Raw genomic sequence first — 26,570 nt, 5'->3', positions numbered from 1 at the left:
TAGCCTGGCTTATCACTGTATTACACTTGACTTGATAATGCTTATGCTTTTTTCTATTTTCTTCAGACAGATCCTTCTTCCAATTTTGGAAGGATTTTTTTTTTTGGCTAAAATAGCCTCTTTCACCTCACCTCATCCATGCTGTTAATCATTTTGCGTTCCTCCCACCTTTCTTAATGCGTGGAATACATATGGACTGCGCCTCTAGGATTGTATTTTTAAACAATGTCCAAGCCTGTTGAACACTTTTAACCTTTGCAGCTGCACCTTTCAGTTTTTTTCTACCTATTTTCCTCATTTTATCAAAGTTTCCCTTTTTTAAATTTTGTGTTAGAGCTGCAGATTTACTTATTGCCCCCCTTCCAGTTATTAGTTTAAATTTGATCATGTTATGATCACTGTTGCCAAGTGGCCCCACCGCCATTACTTCTCTCACCAAATCTTGCGTTCCACTAAGAATTAAATCTAAAATAGCTCCCTCTCTTGTTCGTTCCTGAACCAATTGCTCCATGAAGCAATCATTTATTACATCCAGGAACTTTATGTCTCTAGCAAGTCCTGATGTTACATTTACCCAGTCAATATTGGGGTAAATGTAACAGACTCCAGACTCCAGACGTGTGGTACTGCTATGGGAGCCACCATGGCTCCTGATTTGGCAAACCTGTACATGCATTTTTTTGAAGAGAAATGGCTTCAAGATCATCCTTTCAAAAGTCAGCTTTTTGTGTGGAAGCGGTACATTGACGACGTCTTTGTACTGTGGAAAGGCGACAAAGACCTTTTTGGATCATTTTTATGCTGGCTTAACACCTTAAATCGTCATCTAAAATTCACTGCCACCATTGAGACTACTTCCATAACGTTTCTCGATATACGGATCACTATGATTGATGGAAAATTCATGACATCCCTTTTTCGAAAATCAGTCAGTTCGAACACCTATCTACATTACTCCAGTGCACACCCGAGAAATTTTAAACAGAACTTACCTGTGAGTCAATTTATCCGTCTGAGAAGGATTTGTACCACTATGTCCGACTTTGAGGTGCAATCGAAACTTTTGTGCGAACGCTTCTCAGCTAGAGGATATCCGCGCTCCAGTATCCGAAGAGCTTACTTACGTGCAAAATATTCACATCGCGAGTGGCTCTTTCTCCCGCGATCTAATGAAGAATCCTCACGCCATACATGTATTCTACCATTTTCTTCTGTTGCCTTTAAAATTCGTCAATCTATTCTACAAAATTGGCATGTGTTACAAACTAATGCGATTTTTCATGCTCCCCCACGAATTACTTTTTCCCGTGCCATGAATTTAAAAAATTTTTTGGTGAAATCGGACAGCTCTATGATGTCATATACATCATATAGGTTATCAGGTTCACACAAGCCTTGCAATAATTGCTCCGTTTGCCCGTCTTCTATGACAATCTCAGATCAATTTACCGTACCCTCTGGTTATAAAATATTTTTGCGACACCACACCACTTGTGCATCTATCATGGTGATATACTTAATACAATGTCCTTGTTCCCTCATTTATATTGGCAAAACAAAACGCCTATTGAAGACGAGGATGATAGAACATCGTAGCAATATTAGAACTGTCAGAGCCAATGAACCTTTAGTTTCCCACTGTACAGAGATGGGACATACTTTTGATGATTTACGATTCTGTGCCATTGAACACATTCCTGTACATTGGCGGGGAGGCAATCGGGAACGTATGTTGCTGCAATCTGAACAGCGGTGGATTTATCGTTTACAAACTGTTCACCCATCAGGATTAAACACTGAGCTGGACTTACATGTTTTTTTAGGTTGAATTCTAGGTTTTTCCAAATCATGATTGATAGATTGCTTAACACCGATTCATGATTGATGGCTGACGTCACTCAAATTACGATCATCTGACAGATGTTTCAAAATCATGATTGATGGTTGACATCATTTAAAGGAACGCTAGCCTCGGTTCGGGTTCCTCCATTTCCTTCCCTCTAAGATGGTTGAGACGTCTGGTCCCGTCTGAAATGGTAGCCGTGGTGTCATGAGATAAGTATTGATTTCACCTCTTATTTTATTTGACGTGCGATTCTTCTTTACTTATTCTCTTTTTAGAAATGTGGCTCTACAACTGAAGTGTTTCTATATGCCCCTGAGGGGGCTTTTCTTACTAATGCTATTTGAAAGAGTCATTTGTTTATCAAGAATGGAGGACATTTTTAAATAATTGAAAAAAGAAAAAAAAGTTTGTTGCATTAAAATTATGATGAAGGTGAATGATAGATAAGACCGGTTAGTGTCTGCTTGAGAGTGACACATAACGTCAAGGCTTGCTGACTCCTTCTTAGGCCAATTTTTGAAATTGTTTTTGGGTTCCACATTTCCTGTGATAGGTAATTGAAATCTCCCATTATTATTGCACTGGTAAATTGGTTTGCTTCCCTGATTTTTCTTAGCATTTCATCATCTGTCTGACCATTTTGTCCAGGTGGATGGTAGTATACTCCTATCACTATACTTTTACCCAACACACATGGGATTTCTACCCATATAGATTCTACTGAGCATTTAGTCTCTTGTATGATCTTTATCCTGTTGGACTCTATACCCTCCCGGACATAAAGTGCCACGCCCCCACCAAGCTGATCCTCCCTATCATTGGAATATAATTTGTACCCTGATATAGCACAGTCCCATTGGTTACCCTCTTTCCATCAGGTCTCTAAGATGCCAATTATGCCAATCTCATCATTTGCTGCTATACACAAAACTGAATTCCTCCTAATCACCCAAGAAGGAAACTACCAACTCACTAACACTCCTCCTTTGGCATCACCTACTCTATCGCCCCAGGTCAGAAACCTAGGAGTCACTATGGATAACCATCTGAATTTTAAAAGCTTTATCAATAATACAGTAAAAGAATGCTTCTTCAAACTCCAGGTTTTAAAAAGAATCAGACCTTTATTACACCCCCAGGATTTCAGATCTGTCTTGCAAGCAATCATATTCTCCAAAATTGATTACTGCAACTCTCTGTTACTTGGGCTCCCAGCTATCTCCCTAAAACCCCTGCAAATGCTCCAAAATGCCACTGCCAGGATCTTAACCAAAGCAAAAAAAAGGGACCACATAACTCCAATCTTGAAGAATATTCACTGGCTCCCTATAAAATATAGGATCCTATACAAAACCCTCTCATCCATCCATAAATCCATTTACAAAGTCTTACAACTCGACCTCAAGATCCCATTCCAGCTACATTCGTCCTCTCGTCCATTGAGATCAGCGCAAAAAGGCTCTCTAAAAACCCCTCCACTCAAAATCTCGTCAAACAAAAGAGCCCTATCTACAGCAGGCCCGATCCACTGGAACTCTCTACCATCAGATCTTAGGCTTGAACAATGCCCCATCACTTTCAAAAAAAGACTTAAAACTTGGCTTTTCACTCAAGCATACGCCTGAGCTGATCTTCACAATTCCCCTTTTCTGGGTCAATTTCATTTCATACCACATGATTCAATAATACAATAGCCAGCAGCTGTGGTGTTGTTCAATATTCAACAATACTATATTACTGTGGCTATGGTGTTGTTCAAGGTTCAAGTGATTCAAAAAGAGGGTAAAAGACAGAGGGAATCTGAGTCGGGATTGAACCATTGCTGGCCAGGGACCAGGCTGCAGGAGATCCTCTGAAGGAAGGAAAGGAGAGAAAAGGGGCCCAGCCAGGAGAGATGGTCATGGGAGAGGCTCTGGCTCAGCAACATCGCTCACTTCTGAAGACCGCTTCGCAGGCTCTAGTAACACCACACTTACCCCGCTGGTTTGCCAACCGTACCCACTTCATAAGCTCCAGCCGGCGGCTAACGCTGCAGCCAGGGCAGCGATGGAATAAAACCTGGAGGGGGAACTTTTCCTAAAAATCTCTCCACTGGCTGCCAGCGAGGCTGCAGGCCATTTATTTAAATCTTAAGCCATTTGGCTGCAGGAGCTGTGATTTTAGTCATGCAAATTGCTGTAAAAAGGGGCAGGGCTCGCTTTGCATAAAAGCGCATGCATGACATTTTTGCAAACCGGGGAGAGGCATTTTGATGGGGGAGGTGGGCGGAGTCGGGACGTCATGCTCATATTTTCTTAGTTTTAAGAAGTAAGCAAGCACGTTAAGCCCCACAAGATACCCCCACCCAAAGAGCAGGTGAAACGGTCTGCACGTACCAGGCCAATACTTCTGCACATTGGTGGCTGAAACAATCTTGGGTAAAAGCAGGTGCAAACTTTACTGCTCCCCTTCAGGGCGCAGAGAGGGACTGGGACTCAACGTGCTGCGTTCCCTCTGGGATTCAGGTCAGTCTGCCTTCGCTCTCCTCTGTCCGGAAAGAGGGCGGGTTCCTCAGCAGCCCCTCACCTCGTGGAACGCTCTTCCAAGGGAGACGAAACCCTGATGATGGAGCTTACCTGTGGCAGCGGTGGCTTGAACTGAGGCGGGCTGACTTTCTGTGGCCTCTGTACAGGGTTTCAGATTCACTTACCTTTGTGATGACGTGGTATCCATACAGTCTTACGGACGAGTTTATCTTGAGCTCTTTGGCTGCCTATGCGCCCTTTCAACGTTGCTAGTTTGAAATCTGTTGGGGTCTATTACACCCAGCAGATCGCATTTGTGTAACTGGAATGTACGGGGGTAATTTCTCATGCACCGTTTTTCTACTTCTGATATTGCCAAGTGCTGTTACACTACTAGTGCTTCTCCGCTTTGAGTTTTCAGGACAAAGCGGACGGGAAATATGATAAAGTAATCTTGGAAAGCAGAAGATGGGAGAGGCACAGCAGAGATCACAGCAGATAAGCAAAAGGTAGAAGACTCGGCCTGAGAGAGATCTTCACTTATATCTAAGCATTTCTAATTCAGATTCATCTTTGACTGTCTGAGCTCCTGGCCCCGGGTTTCCAGAAATTTAAAAGCAAATCTTACCTTCCATTTCCTTCTCAGAGAATTCTTCAGGCCCAGCCAGAGGCAAAAGCAGGAAAGGAAGCAGGTCGACCGCTTCACTCAACAACCACTCATGGCAAGCTGGGGAGAAAATAAGCAGACACACGTGTATCTCAGCAATATATATATATATATATATATATATATATATATTTATATATATATATCCCAGCTAAACCTTCCACACCACATCCCAGGAAGCAGAGACTCCGACCCAGATTCAGGGACAGAGACAAAGAAACACAGACACTTACACCTAAACCCTCAGCATCACCTCCTGAGAATCAGAGACCCAGGGACACAGACACGCTTACACCAAAACCCTCAGCCTCACCTCCTGAGAATCAGAGACCCAGGGGCACAGACACACTTACACCTAAACCCTCAGCATCACCTCCTGAGAATCAGAGACCCAGGGACACAGACACACTTACACCTAAACCCTCAGCATCACCTCCTGAGAATCAGAGACCCAGGGACACAGACACACTTACACCTAAACCCTCAGCATCACCTCCTGAGAATCAGAGACCCAGGGACACAGACACACTTACACCTAAACCCTCAGCATCACCTCCTGAGAATCAGAGACCCAGGGACACAGACACCCTTACACCTAAACCCTCAGCCTCACCTCCTGAGAATCAGAGACCCAGGGACACAGACACACTTACACCTAAACCCTCAGCCTCACCTGCTGAGAATCAGAGACCCAGGGACACAGACACACTTACACCTAAACCCTCAGCCTCACCTCCTGAGAAACAGAGACCCAGGGACACAGACACACTTACACCTAAACCCTCAGCATCACCTCCTGAGAATCAGAGACACAGACACACTTACACCTAAACCCTCAGCATCACCTCCTGAGAATCAGAGACAGAGCCCCAGGGACACAGACACACTTACACCTAAACCCTCGGCATCACCTCCTGAGAATCAGAGACCCAGGGACACAGACACACTTACACCTAAACCCTCAGCCTCACCTCCTGAGAATCAGAGACCCAGGGACACAGACACACTTACACCTAAACCCTCAGCCTCACCTCCTGAGAATCAGAGACCCAGGGACACAGACACACTTACACCTAAACCCTCAGCCTCACCTCCTGAGAATCAAAGACCCAGGGACACAGACACACTTACACCTAAACCCTCAGCATCACCTCCTGAGAATCAGAGACCCAGGGACACAGACACACTTACACCTAAACCCTCAGCTTCACCTCCTGAGAATCAGAGACCCAGGGACACAGACACACTTACACCTAAACCCTCACCATCACCTCCTGAGAATCAGAGACCCAGGGACACAGACACACTTACACCTAAACCCTCAGTCTCACCTCCTGAGAATCAGAGACCCAGGGACACAGACACACTTACACCTAAACCCTCAGCATCACCTCCTGAGAATCAGAGACCCAGGGACACAGACACACTTACACCTAAACCCTCGGCCTCACCTCCTGTGAATCAGAGACCCAGGGGCACAGACACACTTACACCTAAACCCCCAGCATCACCTCCTGAGAATCAGAGACCCAGGGACACAGACACACTTACACCAAAACCCCCAACATCACCTCCTGAGAATCAGAGACCCAGGGACACAGACACACTTACACCTAAACCCTCAGCATCACCTCCTGAGAATCAGAGACCCAGGGACACAGACACACTTACACCTAAACCCTCAGCATCACCTCCTGAGAATCAGAGACCCAGGGACACAGGCACACTTACACCTAAACCCTCAGCCTCACCTCCTGAGAATCAGAGACACAGGGACACAGACACACTTACACCTAAACCCTCAGCCTCACCTCCTGAGAATCAGAGACCCGGGGACACAGACACACTTACACCTAAACCCTCAGCCTCACCTCCTGAGAATCAGAGACCCGGGGACACAGACACACTTACACCTAAACCCTCAGCCTCACCTCCTGAGAATCAGAGACCCAGGGACACAGACACACTTACACCTAAACCCTCAGCCTCACCTCCTGAGAATCAGAGACCCAGGGACACAGACACACTTACACCTAACCCTCACCATCACCTCCTGAGAATCAGAGACCCAGGGACACAGACACACTTACACCTAAATCCTCAGCCTCACCTCCTGAGAATCAGAGACCCAGGGGCACAGACACACTTACACCTAAACCCTCAGCATCACCTCCTGAGAATCAGAGACCCAGGGACACAGACACACTTACACCTAAACCCTCAGCATCACCTCCTGAGAATCAGAGACCCAGGGACACAGACACACTTACACCTAAACCCTCAGCTTCACCTCCTGAGAATCAGAGACCCAGGGACACAGACACACTTACACCTAAACCCTCAGCATCACCTCCTGAGAATCAGAGACCCAGGGACACAGACACACTTACACCTAAACCCTCAGCATCACCTCCTGAGAATCAGAGACCCAGGGACACAGACACACTTACACCTAAACCCTCAGCATCACCTCCTGAGAATCAGAGACCCAGGGACACAGACACACTTACACCTAAACCCTCAGCATCACCTCCTGAGAATCAGAGACCCAGGGACACAGACACACTTACACCTAAACCCTCAGCCTCACCTCCTGAGAATCAGAGACCCAGGGACACAGACACACTTACACCTAACCCCTCACCTCCTGAGAATCAGAGACCCAGGGACACAGACACACTTACACCTAAACCCTCAGCATCACCTCCTGAGAATCAGAGACCCAGGGACACAGACACACTTACACCTAAACCCTCAGCCTCACCTCCTGAGAATCAGAGACCCAGGGGCACAGACACACTTACACCTAAACCCTCAGCCTCACCTCCTGAGAATCAGAGACCCAGGGACACAGACACACTTACACCTCAACCCTCACCATCACCTCCTGAGAATCAGAGACCCAGGGACACAGACACACTTACACCTAAACCCTCAGCCTCACCTCCTGAGAATCAGAGACCCAGGGACACAGACACACTTACACCTAAACCCTCAGCCTCACCTCCTGAGAATCAGAGACCCAGGGACACAGACACACTTACACCTAAACCCTCAGCCTCACCTCCTGAGAATCAGAGACCCAGATGCACTTCCACCTAAACCCTCAGCCTCACCTCCTGAGAATCAGAGACCCAGGGACACAGACACACTTACACCTCAACCCTCAGCGTCACCTCCTGAGAATCAGAGACAGAGCCCCAGGGACACAGACACACTTACACCTAAACCCTCGGCATCACCTCCTGAGAATCAGAGACCCAGGGACACAGACACACTTACACCTAAACCCTCAGCCTCACCTCCTGAGAATCAGAGACCCAGGGACACAGACACACTTACACCTAAACCCTCAGCCTCACCTCCTGAGAATCAAAGACCCAGGGACACAGACACACTTACACCTAAACCCTCAGCATCACCTCCTGAGAATCAGAGACCCAGGGACACAGAAACACTTACACCTAAACCCTCAGCTTCACCTCCTGAGAATCAGAGACCCAGGGACACAGACACACTTACACCTAAACCCTCACCATCACCTCCTGAGAATCAGAGACCCAGGGACACAGACACACTTACACCTAAACCCTCAGTCTCACCTCCTGAGAATCAGAGACCCAGGGACACAGACACACTTACACCTAAACCCCCAGCATCACCTCCTGAGAATCAGAGACCCAGGGACACAGACACACTTACACCAAAACCCCCAGCATCACCTCCTGAGAATCAGAGACCCAGGGACACAGACACACTTACACCTAAACCCTCAGCATCACCTCCTGAGAATCAGAGACCCAGGGACACAGGCACACTTACACCTAAACCCTCAGTATCACCTCCTGAGAATCAGAGACCCAGGGACACAGGCACACTTACACCTAAACCCTCAGCCTCACCTCCTGAGAATCAGAGACACAGGGACACAGACACACTTACACCTAAACCCTCAGCCTCACCTCCTGAGAATCAGAGACCCGGGGACACAGACACACTTACACCTAAACCCTCAGCCTCACCTCCTGAGAATCAGAGACCCAGGGACACAGACACACTTACACCTAAACCCTCAGCCTCACCTCCTGAGAATCAGAGACCCAGGGACACAGACACACTTACACCTAACCCTCACCATCACCTCCTGAGAATCAGAGACCCAGGGACACAGACACACTTACACCTAAACCCTCAGCATCACCTCCTGAGAATCAGAGACCCAGGGACACAGACACACTTACACCTAAACCCTCAGCATCACCTCCTGAGAATCAGAGACCCAGGGACACAGACACACTTACACCTAAACCCTCAGCTTCACCTCCTGAGAATCAGAGCCCCAGGGACACAGACACACTTACACCTAAACCCTCAGCATCACCTCCTGAGAATCAGAGACCCAGGGACACAGACACACTTACACCTAAACCCTCAGCCTCACCTCCTGAGAATCAGAGACCCAGGGACACAGACACACTTACACCTAAACCCTCAGCATCACCTCCTGAGAATCAGAGACCCAGGGACACAGACACACTTACACCTAAACCCTCAGCCTCACCTCCTGAGAATCAGAGACCCAGGGACACAGACACACTTACACCTAAACCCTCAGCCTCACCTCCTGAGAATCAGAGACCCAGGGACACAGACACACTTACACCTAAACCCTCAGCATCACCTCCTGAGAATCAGAGACCCAGGGACACAGACACACTTACACCTAAACCCTCGGCATCACCTCCTGAGAATCAGAGACCCAGGGACACAGACGCACTTACACCTAAACCCTCGGCAACACCTCCTGAGAATCAGAGACCCAGGGACACAGGTGCACTTACACCTAAACCCTCAGCCTCACCTCCTGAGAATCAGAGACCCAGGGACACAGACGCACTTACACCTAAACCCTCAGCCTCACCTCCTGAGAATCAGAGACCCAGGGACACAGACACACTTACACCTAAACCCTCACCATCACCTCCTGAGAATCAGAGACAGAGCCCCAGGGACACAGACACACTTACACCTAAACCCTCAGCATCACCTCCTGAGAATCAGAGACCGAGGGACACAGACACACTTACACCTAAACCCTCAGCATCACCTCCTGAGAATCAGAGACCCAGGGACACAGACACACTTACACCTAACCCCTCACCTCCTGAGAATCAGAGACCCAGGGACACAGACACACTTACACCTAAACCCCCAGCATCACCTCCTGAGAATCAGAGACCCAGGGACACAGACACATTTACACATAAACCCTCAGCCTCACCTCCTGAGAATCAGAGACCCAGGGACACAGACACACTTACACCTAAACCCTCAGCATCACCTCCTGAGAATCAGAGACCCAGGGACACAGACGCACTTACACCTAAACCCTCGGCATCACCTCCTGAGAATCAGAGCCCCAGGGACACAGACGCACTTACACCTAAACCCTCGGCATCACTTCCTGAGACTCAGAGCCCCAGGGACACAGACGCACTTACACCTAAACCCTCGGCATCAGCTCCTGAGAATCAGAGACCCAGGGACACAGACACACTTACACCTAAACCCTCAGCATCACCTCCTGATAATCAGAGACCCAGGGACACAGACACACTTACACCTAAACCCTCAGCCTCACCTCCTGAGAATCAGAGACCCAGGGACACAGACACACTTACACCTAAACCCTCAGCATCACCTCCTGAGAATCAGAGACCCAGGGACACAGACACACTTACACCTAAACCCTCACCATCACCTCCTGAGAATCAGAGACCCAGGGACACAGACACACTTACACCTAAACCCTCAGCCTCACCTCCTGAGAATCAGAGACCCAGGGACACAGACACACTTACACCTAAACCCTCAGCCTCACCTCCTGAGAATCAGAGACCCAGGGACACAGACACACTTACACCTAAACCCTCAGCCTCACCTCCTGAGAATCAGAGACCCAGGGACACAAACACACTTACACCTAAACCCTCAGCCTCACCTCCTGAGAATCAGAGACCCAGATGCACTTACACCTAAACCCTCAGCCTCACCTCCTGAGAATCAGAGACCCAGGGACACAGACACACTTACACCTAAACCCTCAGCCTCACCTCCTGAGAATCAAAGACCCAGGGGCACAGACACACTTACACCTAAACCCTCAGCATCACCTCCTGAGAATCAGAGACCCAGGGGCACAGACACACTTACACCTAAACCCTCAGCATCACCTCCTGAGAATCAGAGACCCAGGGACACAGACACACTTACACCTAAACCCTCAGCATCACCTCCTGAGAATCAGAGACCCAGGGACACAGACACACTTACACCTAAACCCTCAGCATCACCTCCTGAGAATCAGAGACCCAGGGACACAGACACACTTACACCTAAACCCTCAGCATCACCTCCTGAGAATCAGAGACCCAGGGACACAGACTCACTTACACCTAAACCCTCAGCATCACCTCCTGAGAATCAGAGACCCAGGGACACAGACACACTTACACCTAAACCCTCAGCATCACCTCCTGAGAATCAGAGACCCAGGGACACAGACACACTTACACCTAAACCCCCAGCATCACCTCCTGATAATCAGAGACCCAGGGACACACTTACACCTAAACCCTCAGCCTCACCTCCTGAGAATCAGAGCCCCAGGGACACAGACACACTTACACCTAAACCCTCAGCATCACCTCCTGAGAATCAGAGACCCAGATGCACTTACACCTAAACCCTCAGCCTCACCTCCTGAGAATCAGAGACCCAGGGACACAGACACACTTACACCTAAACCCTCAGCCTCACCTCCTGAGAATCAGAGCCCCAGGGACACAGACACACTTACACCTAAACCCTCAGCATCACCTCCTGAGAATCAGAGACCCAGGGACACAGATACACTTACACCTAAAACCCCAGCATCACCTGCTGAGAATCAGAGACAGAGCCCCAGGGACACAGACACACTTACACCTAAACCCTCAGCATCACCTCCTGAGAATCAGAGACCCAGGGACACAGACACACTTACACCTAAACCCTCAGCATCACCTCCTGAGAATCAGAGACCCAGGGACACAGACACACTTACACCTAAACCCTCAACCTCACCTCCTGAGAATCAGAGACCCAGGGACACAGACACACTTACACCTAAACCCTCAGCCTCACCTCCTGAGAATCAGAGACCCAGGGACACAGACACACTTACACCTAAACCCTCAGCGTCACCTCCTGAGAATCAGAGACCCAGGGACACAGACACACTTACAAATAAACCCTCAGCATCACCTCCTGAGAATCAGAGACCCAGGGACACAGACACACTTACACCTAAACCCTCAGCATCACCTCCTGAGAATCAGAGACCCAGGGACACAGACACACTTACACCTAAACCCTCAGCCTCACCTCCTGAGAATCAGAGACAGAGACCCAGGGACACAGACGCACTTACACCTAAACCCTCAGCCTCACCTCCTGAGAATCAGAGACCCAGGGACACAGACACACTTACACCTAAACCCTCAGCCTCACCTCCTGAGAATCAGAGACCCAGGGACACAGACACACTTACACCTAAACCCTCAGCTTCACCTCCTGAGAATCAGAGCCCCAGGGACACAGACACACTTACACCTAAACCCTCAGCCTCACCTCCTGAGAATCAGAGACCCAGGGACACAGACACACTTACACCTAAACCCTCAGCATCACCTCCTGAGAATCAGAGACCCAGGGACACAGACACACTTACACCTAAACCCTCAGCCTCACCTCCTGAGAATCAGAGACCCAGGGACACAGACACACTTACACCTAAACCCTCAGCATCACCTCCTGAGAATCAAAGACCCAGGGACACAGACACACTTACACCTAAACCCTCAGCCTCACCTCCTGAGAATCAGAGACCCAGGGACACAGACACACTTACACCTAAACCCTCAGCATCACCTCCTGAGAATCAGAGACCCAGGGACACAGACACACTTACACCTAAACCCTCAGCATCACCTCCTGAGAATCAGAGACCCAGGGACACAGACACACTTACACCTAAACCCTCGGCATCACCTCCTGAGAATCAGAGACCCAGGGACACAGACGCACTTACACCTAAACCCTCGGCAACACCTCCTGAGAATCAGAGACCCAGGGACACAGACGCACTTACACCTAAACCCTCAGCCTCACCTCCTGAGAATCAGAGACCCAGGGACACAGACGCACTTACACCTAAACCCTCAGCCTCACCTCCTGAGAATCAGAGACCCAGGGACACAGAGACACTTACACCTAAACCCTCAGCATCACCTCCTGAGAATCAGAGACAGAGCCCCAGGGACACAGACACACTTACACCTAAACCCTCAGCATCACCTCCTGAGAATCAGAGACCGAGGGACACAGACACACTTACACCTAAACCCTCAGCATCACCTCCTGAGAATCAGAGACAGAGCCCCAGGGACACAGACACACTTACACCTAACCCCTCACCTCCTGAGAATCAGAGACCCAGGGACACAGACACACTTACACCTAAACCCCCAGCATCACCTCCTGAGAATCAGAGACCCAGGGACACCGACACATTTACACATAAACCCTCAGCCTCACCTCCTGAGAATCAGAGACCCAGGGACACAGACACACTTACACCTAAACCCTCAGCATCACCTCCTGAGAATCAGAGACCCAGGGACACAGACGCACTTACACCTAAACCCTCGGCATCACCTCCTGAGAATCAGAGCCCCAGGGACACAGACGCACTTACACCTAAACCCTCGGCATCACTTCCTGAGAATCAGAGCCCCAGGGACACAGACGCACTTACACCTAAACCCTCGGCATCAGCTCCTGAGAATCAGAGACCCAGGGACACAGACACACTTACACCTAAACCCTCAGCATCACCTCCTGATAATCAGAGACCCAGGGACACAGACACACTTACACCTAAACCCTCAGCCTCACCTCCTGAGAATCAGAGACCCAGGGACACAGACACACTTACACCTAAACCCTCAGCATTACCTCCTGAGAATCAGAGACCCAGGGACACAGACACACTTACACCTAAACCCTCACCATCACCTCCTGAGAATCAGAGACCCAGGGACACAGACACACTTACACCTAAACCCTCAGCCTCACCTCCTGAGAATCAGAGACCCAGGGACACAGACACACTTACACCTAAACCCTCAGCCTCACCTCCTGAGAATCAGAGACCCAGGGACACAGACACACTTACACCTAAACCCTCAGCCTCACCTCCTGAGAATCAGAGACCCAGGGACACAGACACACTTACACCTAAACCCTCAGCCTCACCTCCTGAGAATCAGAGACCCAGATGCACTTACACCTAAACCCTCAGCCTCACCTCCTGAGAATCAGAGACCCAGGGACACAGACACACTTACACCTAAACCCTCAGCCTCACCTCCTGAGAATCAAAGACCCAGGGGCACAGACACACTTACACCTAAACCCTCAGCATCACCTCCTGAGAATCAGAGACCCAGGGACACAGACACACTTACACCTAAACCCTCAGCATCACCTCCTGAGAATCAGAGACCCAGGGACACAGACACACTTACACCTAAACCCTCAGCATCACCTCCTGAGAATCAGAGACCCAGGGACACAGACACACTTACACCTAAACCCTCAGCATCACCTCCTGAGAATCAGAGACCCAGGGACACAGACACACTTACACCTAAACCCTCAGCATCACCTCCTGAGAATCAGAGACCCAGGGACACAGACACACTTACACCTAAACCCTCAGCATCACCTCCTGAGAATCAGAGACCCAGGGACACAGACACACTTACACCTAAACCCCCAGCATCACCTCCTGATAATCAGAGACCCAGGGACACACTTACACCTAAACCCTCAGCCTCACCTCCTGAGAATCAGAGCCCCAGGGACACAGACACACTTACACCTAAACCCTCAGCATCACCTCCTGAGAATCAGAGACCCAGGGACACAGACACACTTATATCTAATCCCTCAGCCTCACCTCCTGAGAATCAGAGACCCAGGGACACAGACACACTTACACCTAAAACCCCAGCATCACCTGCTGAGAATCAGAGACAGAGCCCCAGGGACACAGACACACTTACACCTAAACCCTCAGCATCACCTCCTGAGAATCAGAGACCCAGGGACACAGACACACTTACACCTAAACCCTCAGCATCACCTCCTGAGAATCAGAGACCCAGGGACACAGACACACTTACACCTAAACCCTCAACCTCACCTCCTGAGAATCAGAGACCCAGGGACACAGACACACTTACACCTAAACCCTCAGCATCACCTCCTGAGAATCAGAGACCCAGGGACACAGACACACTTACACCTAAACCCTCAGCGTCACCTCCTGAGAATCAGAGACCCAGGGACACAGACACACTTACAAATAAACCCTCAGCATCACCTCCTGAGAATCAGAGACCCAGGGACACAGACACACTTACACCTAAACCCTCAGCATCACCTCCTGAGAATCAGAGACCCAGGGACACAGACACACTTACACCTAAACCCTCAGCCTCACCTCCTGAGAATCAGAGACAGAGACCCAGGGACACAGACGCACTTACACCTAAACCCTCAGCCTCACCTCCTGAGAATCAGAGACCCAGGGACACAGACACACTTACACCTAAACCCTCAGCCTCACCTCCTGAGAATCAGAGACCCAGGGACACAGACACACTTACACCTAAACCCTCAGCTTCACCTCCTGAGAATCAGAGCCCCAGGGACACAGACACACTTACACCTAAACCCTCAGCCTCACCTCCTGAGAATCAGAGACCCAGGGACACAGACACACTTACACCTAAACCCTCAGCCTCACCTCCTGAGAATCAGAGACCCAGGGACACAGACACACTTACACCTAAACCCTCAGCCTCACCTCCTGAGAATCAGAGACCCAGGGACACAGACACACTTACACCTAAACCCTCAGCATCACCTCCTGAGAATCTGAGACCCAGGGACACAGACACACTTACACCTAAACCCTCAGCATCACCGCCTGAGAATCAGAGACCCAGGGACACAGACACACTTACACCTAAACCCTCAGCATCACCTCCTGAGAATCAGAGACCCAGGGACACAGATGCACTTACACCTAAACCCTCGGCATCACCTCCTGAGAATCAGAGACCCAGGGACACAGACGCACTTACACCTAAACCCTCGGCCTCACCTCCTGAGAATCAGAGACCCAGGGACACAGACGCACTTACACCTAAACCCTCAGCCTCACCTCCTGAGAATCAGAGACCCAGGGACACAGACACACTTACACCTAAACCCTCACCATCACCTCCTGAGAATCAGAGACAGAGCCCCAGGGACCCAGACACACTTACACCTAAACCCTCAGCATCACCTCCTGAGAATCAGAGACCGAGGGACACAGACACACTTACACCTAAACCCTCAGCATCACCTCCTGAGAATCAGAGACCCAGGGACACAGACACACTTACACCTAACCCCTCACCTCCTGAGAATCAGAGACCCAGGGACACAGACACACTTACACCTAAACCCTCAGCATCACCTCCTGAGAATCAGAGACCCAGGGACACAGACACACTTACACCTAAACCCTCAGCATCACCTCCTGAGAATCAGAGACCCAGGGACACAGACACACTTACACCTAAACCCCCAGCATCACCTCCTGATAATCAGAGACCCAGGGACACACTTACACCTAAACCCTCAGCCTCACCTCCTGAGAATCAGAGCCCCAGGGACACAGACACACTTACACCTAAACCCTCAGCATCACCTCCTGAGAATCAGAGACCCAGGGACACAGACACACTTACATCTAATCCCTCGGCCTCACCTCCTGAGAATCAGAGACCCAGGGACACAGACACACTTACACCTAAACCCCCAGCATCACCTGCTGAGAATCAGAGACAGAGCCCCAGGGACACAGACACACTTACACCTAAACCCTCAGCATCACCTCCTGAGAATCAGAGACCCAGGGACACAGACACACTTACACCTAAACCCTCAGCATCACCTCCTGAGAATCAGAGACCCAGGGACACAGACTCACTTACACCTAAACCCTCAACCTCACCTCCTGAGAATCAGAGACCCAGGGACACAGACACACTTACACCTAAACCCTCAGCGTCACCTCCTGAGAATCAGAGACCCAGGGACACAGACACACTTACACCTAAACCCTCAGCCTCACCTCCTGAGAATCAGAGACCCAGGGACACAGACACACTTACAAATAAACCCTCAGCATCACCTCCTGAGAATCAGAGACCCAGGGACACAGACACACTTACACCTAAACCCTCAGCATCACCTCCTGAGAATCAGAGACCCAGGGACACAGACACACTTACACCTAAACCCTCGGCCTCACCTCCTGAGAATCAGAGACAGAGACCCAGGGACACAGACGCACTTACACCTAAACCCTCAGCCTCACCTCCTGAGAATCAGAGACCCAGGGACACAGACACACTTACACCTAAACCCTCAGCCTCACCTCCTGAGAATCAGAGACCCAGGGACACAGACACACTTACACCTAAACCCTCAGCATCACCTCCTGAGAATCAGAGACCCAGGGACACAGACACACTTACACCTAAACCCTCAGCATCACCTCCTGAGAATCAGAGACCCAGGGACACAGACACACTTACACCTAAACCCTCAGCATCACCGCCTGAGAATCAGAGACCCAGGGACACAGACGCACTTACACCTAAACCCTCAGCATCACCTCCTGAGAATCAGAGACCCAGGGACACAGATGCACTTACACCTAAACCCTCGGCATCACCTCCTGAGAATCAGAGACCCAGGGACACAGACGCACTTACACCTAAACCCTCAGCCTCACCTCCTGAGAATCAGAGACCCAGGGACACAGACACACTTACACCTAAACCCTCAGCCTCACCTCCTGAGAATCAGAGACCCAGGGACACAGACACACTTACACCTAAACCCTCACCATCACCTCCTGAGAATCAGAGACAGAGCCCCAGGGACCCAGACACACTTACACCTAAACCCTCAGCATCACCTCCTGAGAATCAGAGACCGAGGGACACAGACACACTTACACCTAAACCCTCAGCATCACCTCCTGAGAATCAGAGACCCAGGGACACAGACACACTTACACCTAAACCCTCAGCATCACCTCCTGAGAATCAGAGACCCAGGGACACAGACACACTTACACCTAAACCCTCAGCATCACCTCCTGAGAATCAGAGACCCAGGGACACAGACACACTTACACCTAAACCCTCAGGATCACCTCCTGAGAATCAGAGAGCCAGGGACACAGACACACTTACACCTAAACCCTCAGCATCACCTCCTGAGAATCAGAGACCCAGGGACACAGACACACTTACACCTAAACCCCCAGCATCACCTCCTGATAATCAGAGACCCAGGGACACACTTACACCTAAACCCTCAGCCTCACCTCCTGAGAATCAGAGCCCCAGGGACACAGACACACTTACACCTAAACCCTCAGCATCACCTCCTGAGAATCAGAGACCCAGGGACACAGACACACTTACATCTAATCCCTCAGCCTCACCTCCTGAGAATCAGAGACCCAGGGACACAGACACACTTACACCTAAACCCCCAGCATCACCTGCTGAGAATCAGAGACAGAGCCCCAGGGACACAGACACACTTACACCTAAACCCTCAGCATCACCTCCTGAGAATCAGAGACCCAGGGACACAGACACACTTACACCTAAACCCTCAGCATCACCTCCTGAGAATCAGAGACAGAGACCCAGGGACACAGACGCACTTACACCTAAACCCTCAGCCTCACCTCCTGAGAATCAGAGACCCAGGGACACAGACACACTTACACCTAAACCCTCAGCCTCACCTCCTGAGAATCAGAGACCCAGGGACACAGACACACTTACACCTAAACCCTCAGCTTCACCTCCTGAGAATCAGAGCCCCAGGGACACAGACACACTTACACCTAAACCCTCAGCTTCACCTCCTGAGAATCAGAGCCCCAGGGACACAGACACACTTACACCTAAACCCTCAGCCTCACCTCCTGAGAATCAGAGCCCCAGGGACACAGACACACTTACACCTAAACCCTCAGCCTCACCTCCTGAGAATCAGAGACCCAGGGACACAGACACACTTACACCTAAACCCTCAGCCTCACCTCCTGAGAATCAGAGACCCAGGGACACAGACACACTTACACCTAAACCCTCAGCCTCACCTCCTGAGAATCAGAGACCCAGGGACACAGACACACTTACACCTAAACCCTCAGCATCACCTCCTGAGAATCAGAGACTCAGGGACACAGACACACTTACACCTAAACCCTCAGCATCACCTCCTGAGAATCAGAGACCCAGGGACACAGATGCACTTACACCTAAACCCTCGGCATCACCTCCTGAGAATCAGAGACCCAGGGACACAGACGCACTTACACCTAAACCCTCAGCCTCACCTCCTGAGAATCAGAGACCCAGGGACACAGACGCACTTACACCTAAACCCTCAGCCTCACCTCCTGAGAATCAGAGACCCAGGGACACAGACACACTTACACCTAAACCCTCACCATCACCTCCTGAGAATCAGAGACAGAGCCCCAGGGACCCAGACACACTTACACCTAAACCCTCAGCATCACCTCCTGAGAATCAGAGACCGAGGGACACAGACACACTTACACCTAAACCCTCAGCATCACCTCCTGAGAATCAGAGACCCAGGGACACAGACACACTTACACCTAACCCCTCACCTCCTGAGAATCAGAGACCCAGGGACACAGACACACTTACACCTAAACCCTCAGCATCACCTCCTGAGAATCAGAGACCCAGGGACACAGACGCACTTACAGCTAATCCCTCAGCCTCACCTCCTGATAATCAGAGACCCAGGGACACAGACACACTTACACCTAAACCCTCAGCCTCACCTCCTGAGAATCAGAGACCCAGATGCACTTACACCTAAACTCTGTAGAACAATTCTTGGGAATCAGAGGCCATAAGCTCAGGCCCTAGACTTACTTACAGCTAAACTCCAATCAGTATAGATATGCAAGACTCTTACAAGAATCAAAGCAGCAGTTTCTGAGAGTTGCAATCACACCCCCTCTGCGGACAGTGGATCCCTCGTACTGAGTGAAGGGCAAAAGTCGCTGCATCACACACCTAGGAACGAGAAGGCAAGGAGGCATCTTCAGTGGAATATCCCTCTTAAGCATCTCCTCCCCACGTCCTTCACCCACATAACTTCCCTCTTAAAATATCTCTTCCTTGCATCAATCAGCTCCAGAGATTTCAATTTTAAAAATACCACCAAAATCTCAGCCCGGATACTACCAGAGAAGCTACGTCTGATAACAGACAGAGAGTTTCAAACGTGAGCTGAAAACCTGGCTCTTCGAAAAAAGCATATGGTCTAACATAAAATATCAAAATGCAGGAAACTACAATAATAAATCACTGATAATGTTAGAAGAATGAACGAGAAGTAATGAGCGATGTAAAGTGCATTAAGACAACTCTCTGACGAGTACATTAGGCTACTGAAATGGAAATGATCTATCACAAATTACCATCCTAGCCCTCTAGTCAACATGTTTTAGATGTTACGTTGACCTATAATATGAAAGTCGGTTTTGTAATCCATTGTAACCTTCTTTAGCGACGATGGCATGTAAAATGCCTACATAAATAAAATAAATAAATGGGACTCTTTTCACCTCATAACAGAAGACCTTCTTGGAAAAATGTTAAGATGGCTGTGAACAACAATCTGCATCACCGACCCCCAATTCATGAAATGTAGCTAAAATTACAAGAATGGTCTTGCCAGGATGGGCAACCAAAATTTGTCAACTGAAAGAAACTGTAGCGCATCTTTAACTGGAAAGAAAAAAAAAAAGGCTACTGCCCAGCCTCGAATCCCATTCTTGGTGCACGAAACCAATTTATTTATTTATTTATTTATTAACTTTTATTTACTGACATTCGTGAAGCACATCATGCCGGTTTACAAAGAACTCAGGTGGGAGATACAATGAAACAATGTAACAATATAATATAATATAACAATGTAACATTATAACAAAGTGAACAAATAAAACAGTACAAACAAATGAAGCCATGGGAGCCGAATTGAGGGGGGGGGGAAAAGGGGGGGAGGGGAGGGGGAGGGGAAAGCATAGTTAGAAGGAGGTAAGGGGAGAATACAAAAGGATAGGGTGAGACTATGTACAGGAGAACTGTATAGGTGTCATTTAACTACGTAGAATTACGGAGACGTCGAAAGTTGGGGAAGGCGGTAAAACTGGGAAATAGTTACTTCAGAGGGTGTAAAAAAGGGGGGGGGGGGGGGGGGGGGGAAATAAGGGAAGGGTGGCGGCCGGGGTGACGCGGAAACGAAAGGGTGACAGGGGGCAGGGAGGAGAAAGGGATAAGACAGGCGGGAGGAGGGTGAGAGGTGGCCGGGCCGAGCGGAAACTGAAAGGGGGGGGGCAGGGGGGAGCAGGGGGAAGAGGGCTACGGGACACACTCAGATACTCAGTAGGAAGAGGGCTGCGGGACAATTGACTGATTGGAACAGAGAAACTACCTGCACCCTAGGCAATTCGCCTTTAGAGCCAGCTATAGGACAGAGACCGTGCTCGTATCCCTACTAGACGACCTCAACCAGAACCACGACGGGGATCTCACCTAAGTTCTGGTTCTACCAGATTTTTCAGCAACATTTGACACAATCGACCACCCCAATATGCAATCAAGGCTATAAGAAAAAGGCATTACCGGCAGAGATCTAGCCTGGATCAAATCCTAATTATCAGAAAGATAGCAATGCGCTCATACGCTAAGTTTGCTGGACCATAACCTGCGAGGTACCACAATGATCCATCATGTCACCCATCCTTTTTAACATTTACCTCACTGGCCCAGCTGATTCAGCCTGAATCTAAAATTAACTTTTCTATTTATTTTATATTTATATTCCACCTTATGAGACATGTCAAAGTGGATCACATCCAAATTTCAGTCGGAAGAGGGCTACGGGACACACTCAGATACTCAGTAGGAAGAGGGCTGCGGGACACACTCAGATACTCAGTAGGAAGAGGAGTATGGGACACACTCAGATACTCAGTAGATATAGGGCTACGGGACACACTCAGATACTCAGTAGGAAGAGGAGTATGGGACACGCTCAGATACTCAGTAGGAAGAGGGCTACGGGTCACGCTCAGATACTCAGTAGGAAGAGGAGTACGGGACACACTCACATACTCAGTAGGAAGAGGAGTACGGGACACACTCACATACTCAGTAGGAAGAGGACTGCAGGATACACTCAGATACTCAGTAGGAAGAGGAGTACGGGACACACTCACATACTCAGTAGGAAGAGAAGTACGGGACACACTCAGATACTCAGTAGGAAGAGGAGTACGGGACACGCTCAGATACTCAGTAGGAAGAGAAGTACGGGACACGCTCAGATACTCAGTAGGAAGAGAAGTACGGGACACACTCAGATACTCAGTAGGAAGAGGGCTACGGGACACGCTCAGATACTCAATAGGAAGAGAAGTACGGGACACGCTCAGATACTCAGTAGGAAGAGAAGTACGGGACACGCTCAGATACTCAGTAGGAAGAGGAGCACGGGACACGCTCAGATACTCAGTAGGAAGAGGAGCACGGGACACGCTCAGATACTCAGTAGGAAGAGGAGCACGGGACACGCTCAGATACTCAGTAGGAAGAGGAGTACGGGACACGCTCAGATACTCAGTAGGAAGAGGAGTACGGGACACGCTCAGATACTCAGTAGGAAGAGGACTGCAGGATACACTCAGATACTCAGTAAGAAGAGGAGTACGGGACACGCTCAGATACCCAGTAGGAAGAGGGCTACGGGACACACTCAGATACTCAGTAGGAAGAGGGCTACGGGACACACTCAGATACTCAGTAGGAAGAGGGCTACGGGACACACTCAGATACTCAGTAGGAAGAGAGCTACGGGACACACTCAGATACTCAGTAGGAAGAGGAGTACGGGACACACTCAGATACTCAGTAGGAAGAGGGCTACGGGACACACTCAGATACTCAGTAGGAAGAGGACTGCAGGATACACTCAGATACTCAGTAAGAAGAGGAGTACGGGACACACTCAGATAGTCAGTGAGAAGAGGAGTATGGGTCACACTCAGATACTCAGTAGGAAGAGGGCTACGGTAAGATATTCGGTAAGGAAGAGGATTATGGGACTGCACTCAAATACACTGGAGGAAGATTGTGAGGACTCACTCAGCTGGAAGAAGGTTTAAGGATACTCAAAGAGGGTTATGTAGACATGCTGGAGGCTGGGCAATTCTTATTGCCCATAAATTGTTTTTCTATGTGAGCAAGGCAGCTGCATAAATACACACACACCTGTTTCTATCAACAATGAACTCCCGGGTTTCAGGCAACTGGGTCAGGTTAGAGAGAAATGGACCGAGGTAATGCAGGGAAGCCTTGCGATTGTATCCTTCTGTACAGAAGACCTCCACAAGCTTAGCCAGTCCCATGCCCTCCTCCTGTAAGGCCTGGAACACCTGCCGACATGTGTCCTCCTCTCGGGAAAGGTTGGACAGCAGTGTGCAAATATGATCAGCAAATATGCAGTCTGGGTCCAGCAGACGCTTCAGCAGCACTGGCAGGAGTTGAGTTCCTGATATCATGGGCTTGTGGACAGAAGGGTCGGCCGACAGGTTAATGAGGGAATGGTAACTGTCCTTTACAATGGCCAGGGAGAGATCAGAAGTGAGAGTCAGTAAGGCCTGAAGAAAATCTGCTCTGCTGGCAAGGAATTTCCGGCCTTCTGCACTGGCAGTCAAACCCAGGATGTACTCGGTGGCCTGCCCCTTTAAATCTGGCCGGGTGTCAACGCTGAGGAACACCAAAAGCTCTGTGGCTTGTTCTTCATCCATAGCAATGCTGGACTTTATTCCTGCAGGGAAAAAAAGATAATGTCTTAGGATATAAAACCCTCAAATGGGAAGAAAATCCTTGTATAAGAGATAAATTCCATTCCCTTTTTCATTTTTGTCACCCTCTGCACCTTTTCCAGTTCTGCTATGTTTATTTTTTAGATGGGGCATACAGAACTGCACTACTTCACTCCCTACCGGCCCTATGTAAACATGTTGAACCAATGCAAGCACGTAATATAACCTGTACAGTTTGAAATACAAACTACGTTTATAAACGCCTACATTAACTATGTTTTTATTTATTTTATTTAAAATTTTTATATACCGGCATTCATGATACAATCACATCATGCCGGTTTACATAGAACAGGGGTGTACAAAGAACAAATGAGTAACCTATTAGTGAGGAGGAACCTTTTGAACACAATATTAAACCTCGAAACTTTGTAAACTCTTGTGATGGCAATAATTGAACGACTGTATATAAAACTCGATAATTAAAATAAATAATACCTGAAGTATGGTTGCACCATGGCTAGATACAGTAATCTGATATTTTCTGTTTTATTCTCCATTCCTTTTTTGATTCTTCCTAACATCCTATTTGCTTTTTTTTAAACCATTGCCAAACTCTGAATCAAGGATTTTAATGCATTGTCCACAATACAGAACCTAGCATGGTGGACCTACAGTTGGGATTATTTTTCCCTACGTGCATCACTTTTCCACATTAAATTGCATCTGCCACACTAATGCCCAGTCTCCCAGCCTCACAAGTCCCCCAGCTGTTTTACAACTTTGAATTCTTTTGTATTGTCTGTAGATTTGATCACCTCACAGGTTAAGAACATAAGAAATTGCCATGCTGGGTCAGACCAAGGGTCCATCAAGCCCAGCATCCTGTTTCCAACAGTGGCCAATCCAGGCCATAAGAACCTGGCAAGTACCCAAACACTAAGAAGATCCCATGCTACTGATGCAATTAATAGCAGTGACTATTCCCTAAGTAAACTTGATTAATAGCAGTTAATGGACTTCTCTCCTCCAAGAACTTATCCAAACCTTTTTTGAACCCAGCTACACTAACTGCACTAACCACATCCTCTGGCAACAAATTCCAGAGCTTTATTGTGCGTTGAGTGAAAAAGAACTTTCTCCGATTAGTTGCTCCCTTTTCTAGATCATTTATGAATGTAAACACACCGGTCCCAGTACCAGTCCCTGGGGGATCCTGCTAATGATTATGATTATTATTATTAATTGTTATAAAGGAGTTAACCAAAGCGATGTACAAGTACAATAACAAAGAATCCATGGGGAAAACCGACCATTTAGCCCTCCCTCTGCTCCCTATCTTTTCACAACAGCCCCCACCCCGAGGCGCCTCTCATGAGGGACGGCGTCAGAGGCCTCCTGGGGGTGGGATGCACTATGGTTGGGGGAGGGGGGGGTCCTCCCCGCCCGGGTTTGCTCGCTCTCTCCCGGTGCACGGCAGGAACCAGCAGAGTACGAGGCATCTTCCCCCCCACCTCCCCGTGCCCTACTCACGCGCTCTCACCATGCCCACGGCCCCGACTCCTCCCCACCAGCCTGCCTGGCAGTGTTGCGTGACGTCATCACGCGCGGACCGCGATGGGGCGGGGCCTGCGAAGGAGCGCCGCCCGATTGGGCCAGGCACGTGGGTGACCGCGTGCTAGCACATGCTCTTCCGCTTTGTCGCTGCAGGCAGCCGTCGCAGAGTGATGACTCGTCGGCAGCAGCGGCCAATCAGAGCAGCCCAAGACCACTATCGCTGCTGCTGCCGCCTCTTCCACCCCGTGCCCTTAAAACAAGTTGCGGACTCTGCTAAGGAGCGCGGAGACTCGCACCTGGAAGCCAAGGCGTTTCTCCTGTTCCTGCAGCAGCCCCACTACCACCACGAAACGGAACTAACTCCAGGCAGAAGGGGTCGCGTTTAAAGGTGAAGAGCAGGAGCCTTCCCACCCCTCATCAGGAGGTGCTCTGAGTGCCTGCTTAGATTTTCCTTACAAATACGCGCTTCCAAAAGTCAGAGTAGGATGCATAGTAATGACAGCAGAACGAGACCATCTGCCCAGCAAGCTTCTTAGGGCAGTAACTAACACTCCACGTAGGTTACCCCAGGACGGTGACTGCCACTCCCTCCACGTTACCTCCATACCTAGTGTTAAGAGAGTAACTGCCGTTTCATGCAGGTCACTCCCTCGTGTCTGCTAAGTGCAGTAATTGCCACTCTTTGCAGGTCACCCCCTCGTGTCAGTTAAGGACGATAACTGTGAAACCCCAGCTCACAAGACATAGAGGTTTAAGCATACAACCATTTAAGTGAAGTGCAGCAGGGAAAAAAAAAGAACACCGCTATGTAACAAGCCTTCAGCCCAGGAAACCCAAAATACCCCTTACTGTGAAGCTGCTTAA

General features: G+C 49.3%; 1 protein-coding gene across 5 annotated transcripts in view; it reads right to left on the bottom strand.

Moving 5' to 3' along the window:
* The window catches only part of HGH1 (HGH1 homolog), a 40,765-nt gene extending 14,633 nt beyond the window's left edge, over positions 1 to 26,132 (bottom strand). Inside the window, exons 1-4 of one of the 5 annotated variants that reach the window (XM_029585853.1) lie at positions 26,003 to 26,132; positions 23,593 to 24,151; positions 20,228 to 20,328; positions 4,979 to 5,077 (exon numbers count right to left, since the gene is read on the bottom strand). In XM_029585853.1, coding sequence (XP_029441713.1) covers positions 4,979 to 5,077; positions 20,228 to 20,328; positions 23,593 to 24,131 — 739 coding nt within the window. In that variant the 5' untranslated portion in view covers positions 24,132 to 24,151; positions 26,003 to 26,132. The other 4 variants (XM_029585850.1, XM_029585849.1, XM_029585852.1 and 1 more) reach the window with 4 other exon arrangements.
* Between the last annotated feature and the right edge of the window lie 438 nt (positions 26,133 to 26,570).

Source organism: Rhinatrema bivittatum, unplaced genomic scaffold (genome assembly GCF_901001135.1).
Source record: "Rhinatrema bivittatum unplaced genomic scaffold, aRhiBiv1.1, whole genome shotgun sequence".
Taxonomy (NCBI): Eukaryota; Metazoa; Chordata; class Amphibia; order Gymnophiona; family Rhinatrematidae; genus Rhinatrema; species Rhinatrema bivittatum.
Note: the sequence above shows the minus strand (reverse complement) of the source record. Positions and strands in the feature narration are given on the sequence as shown.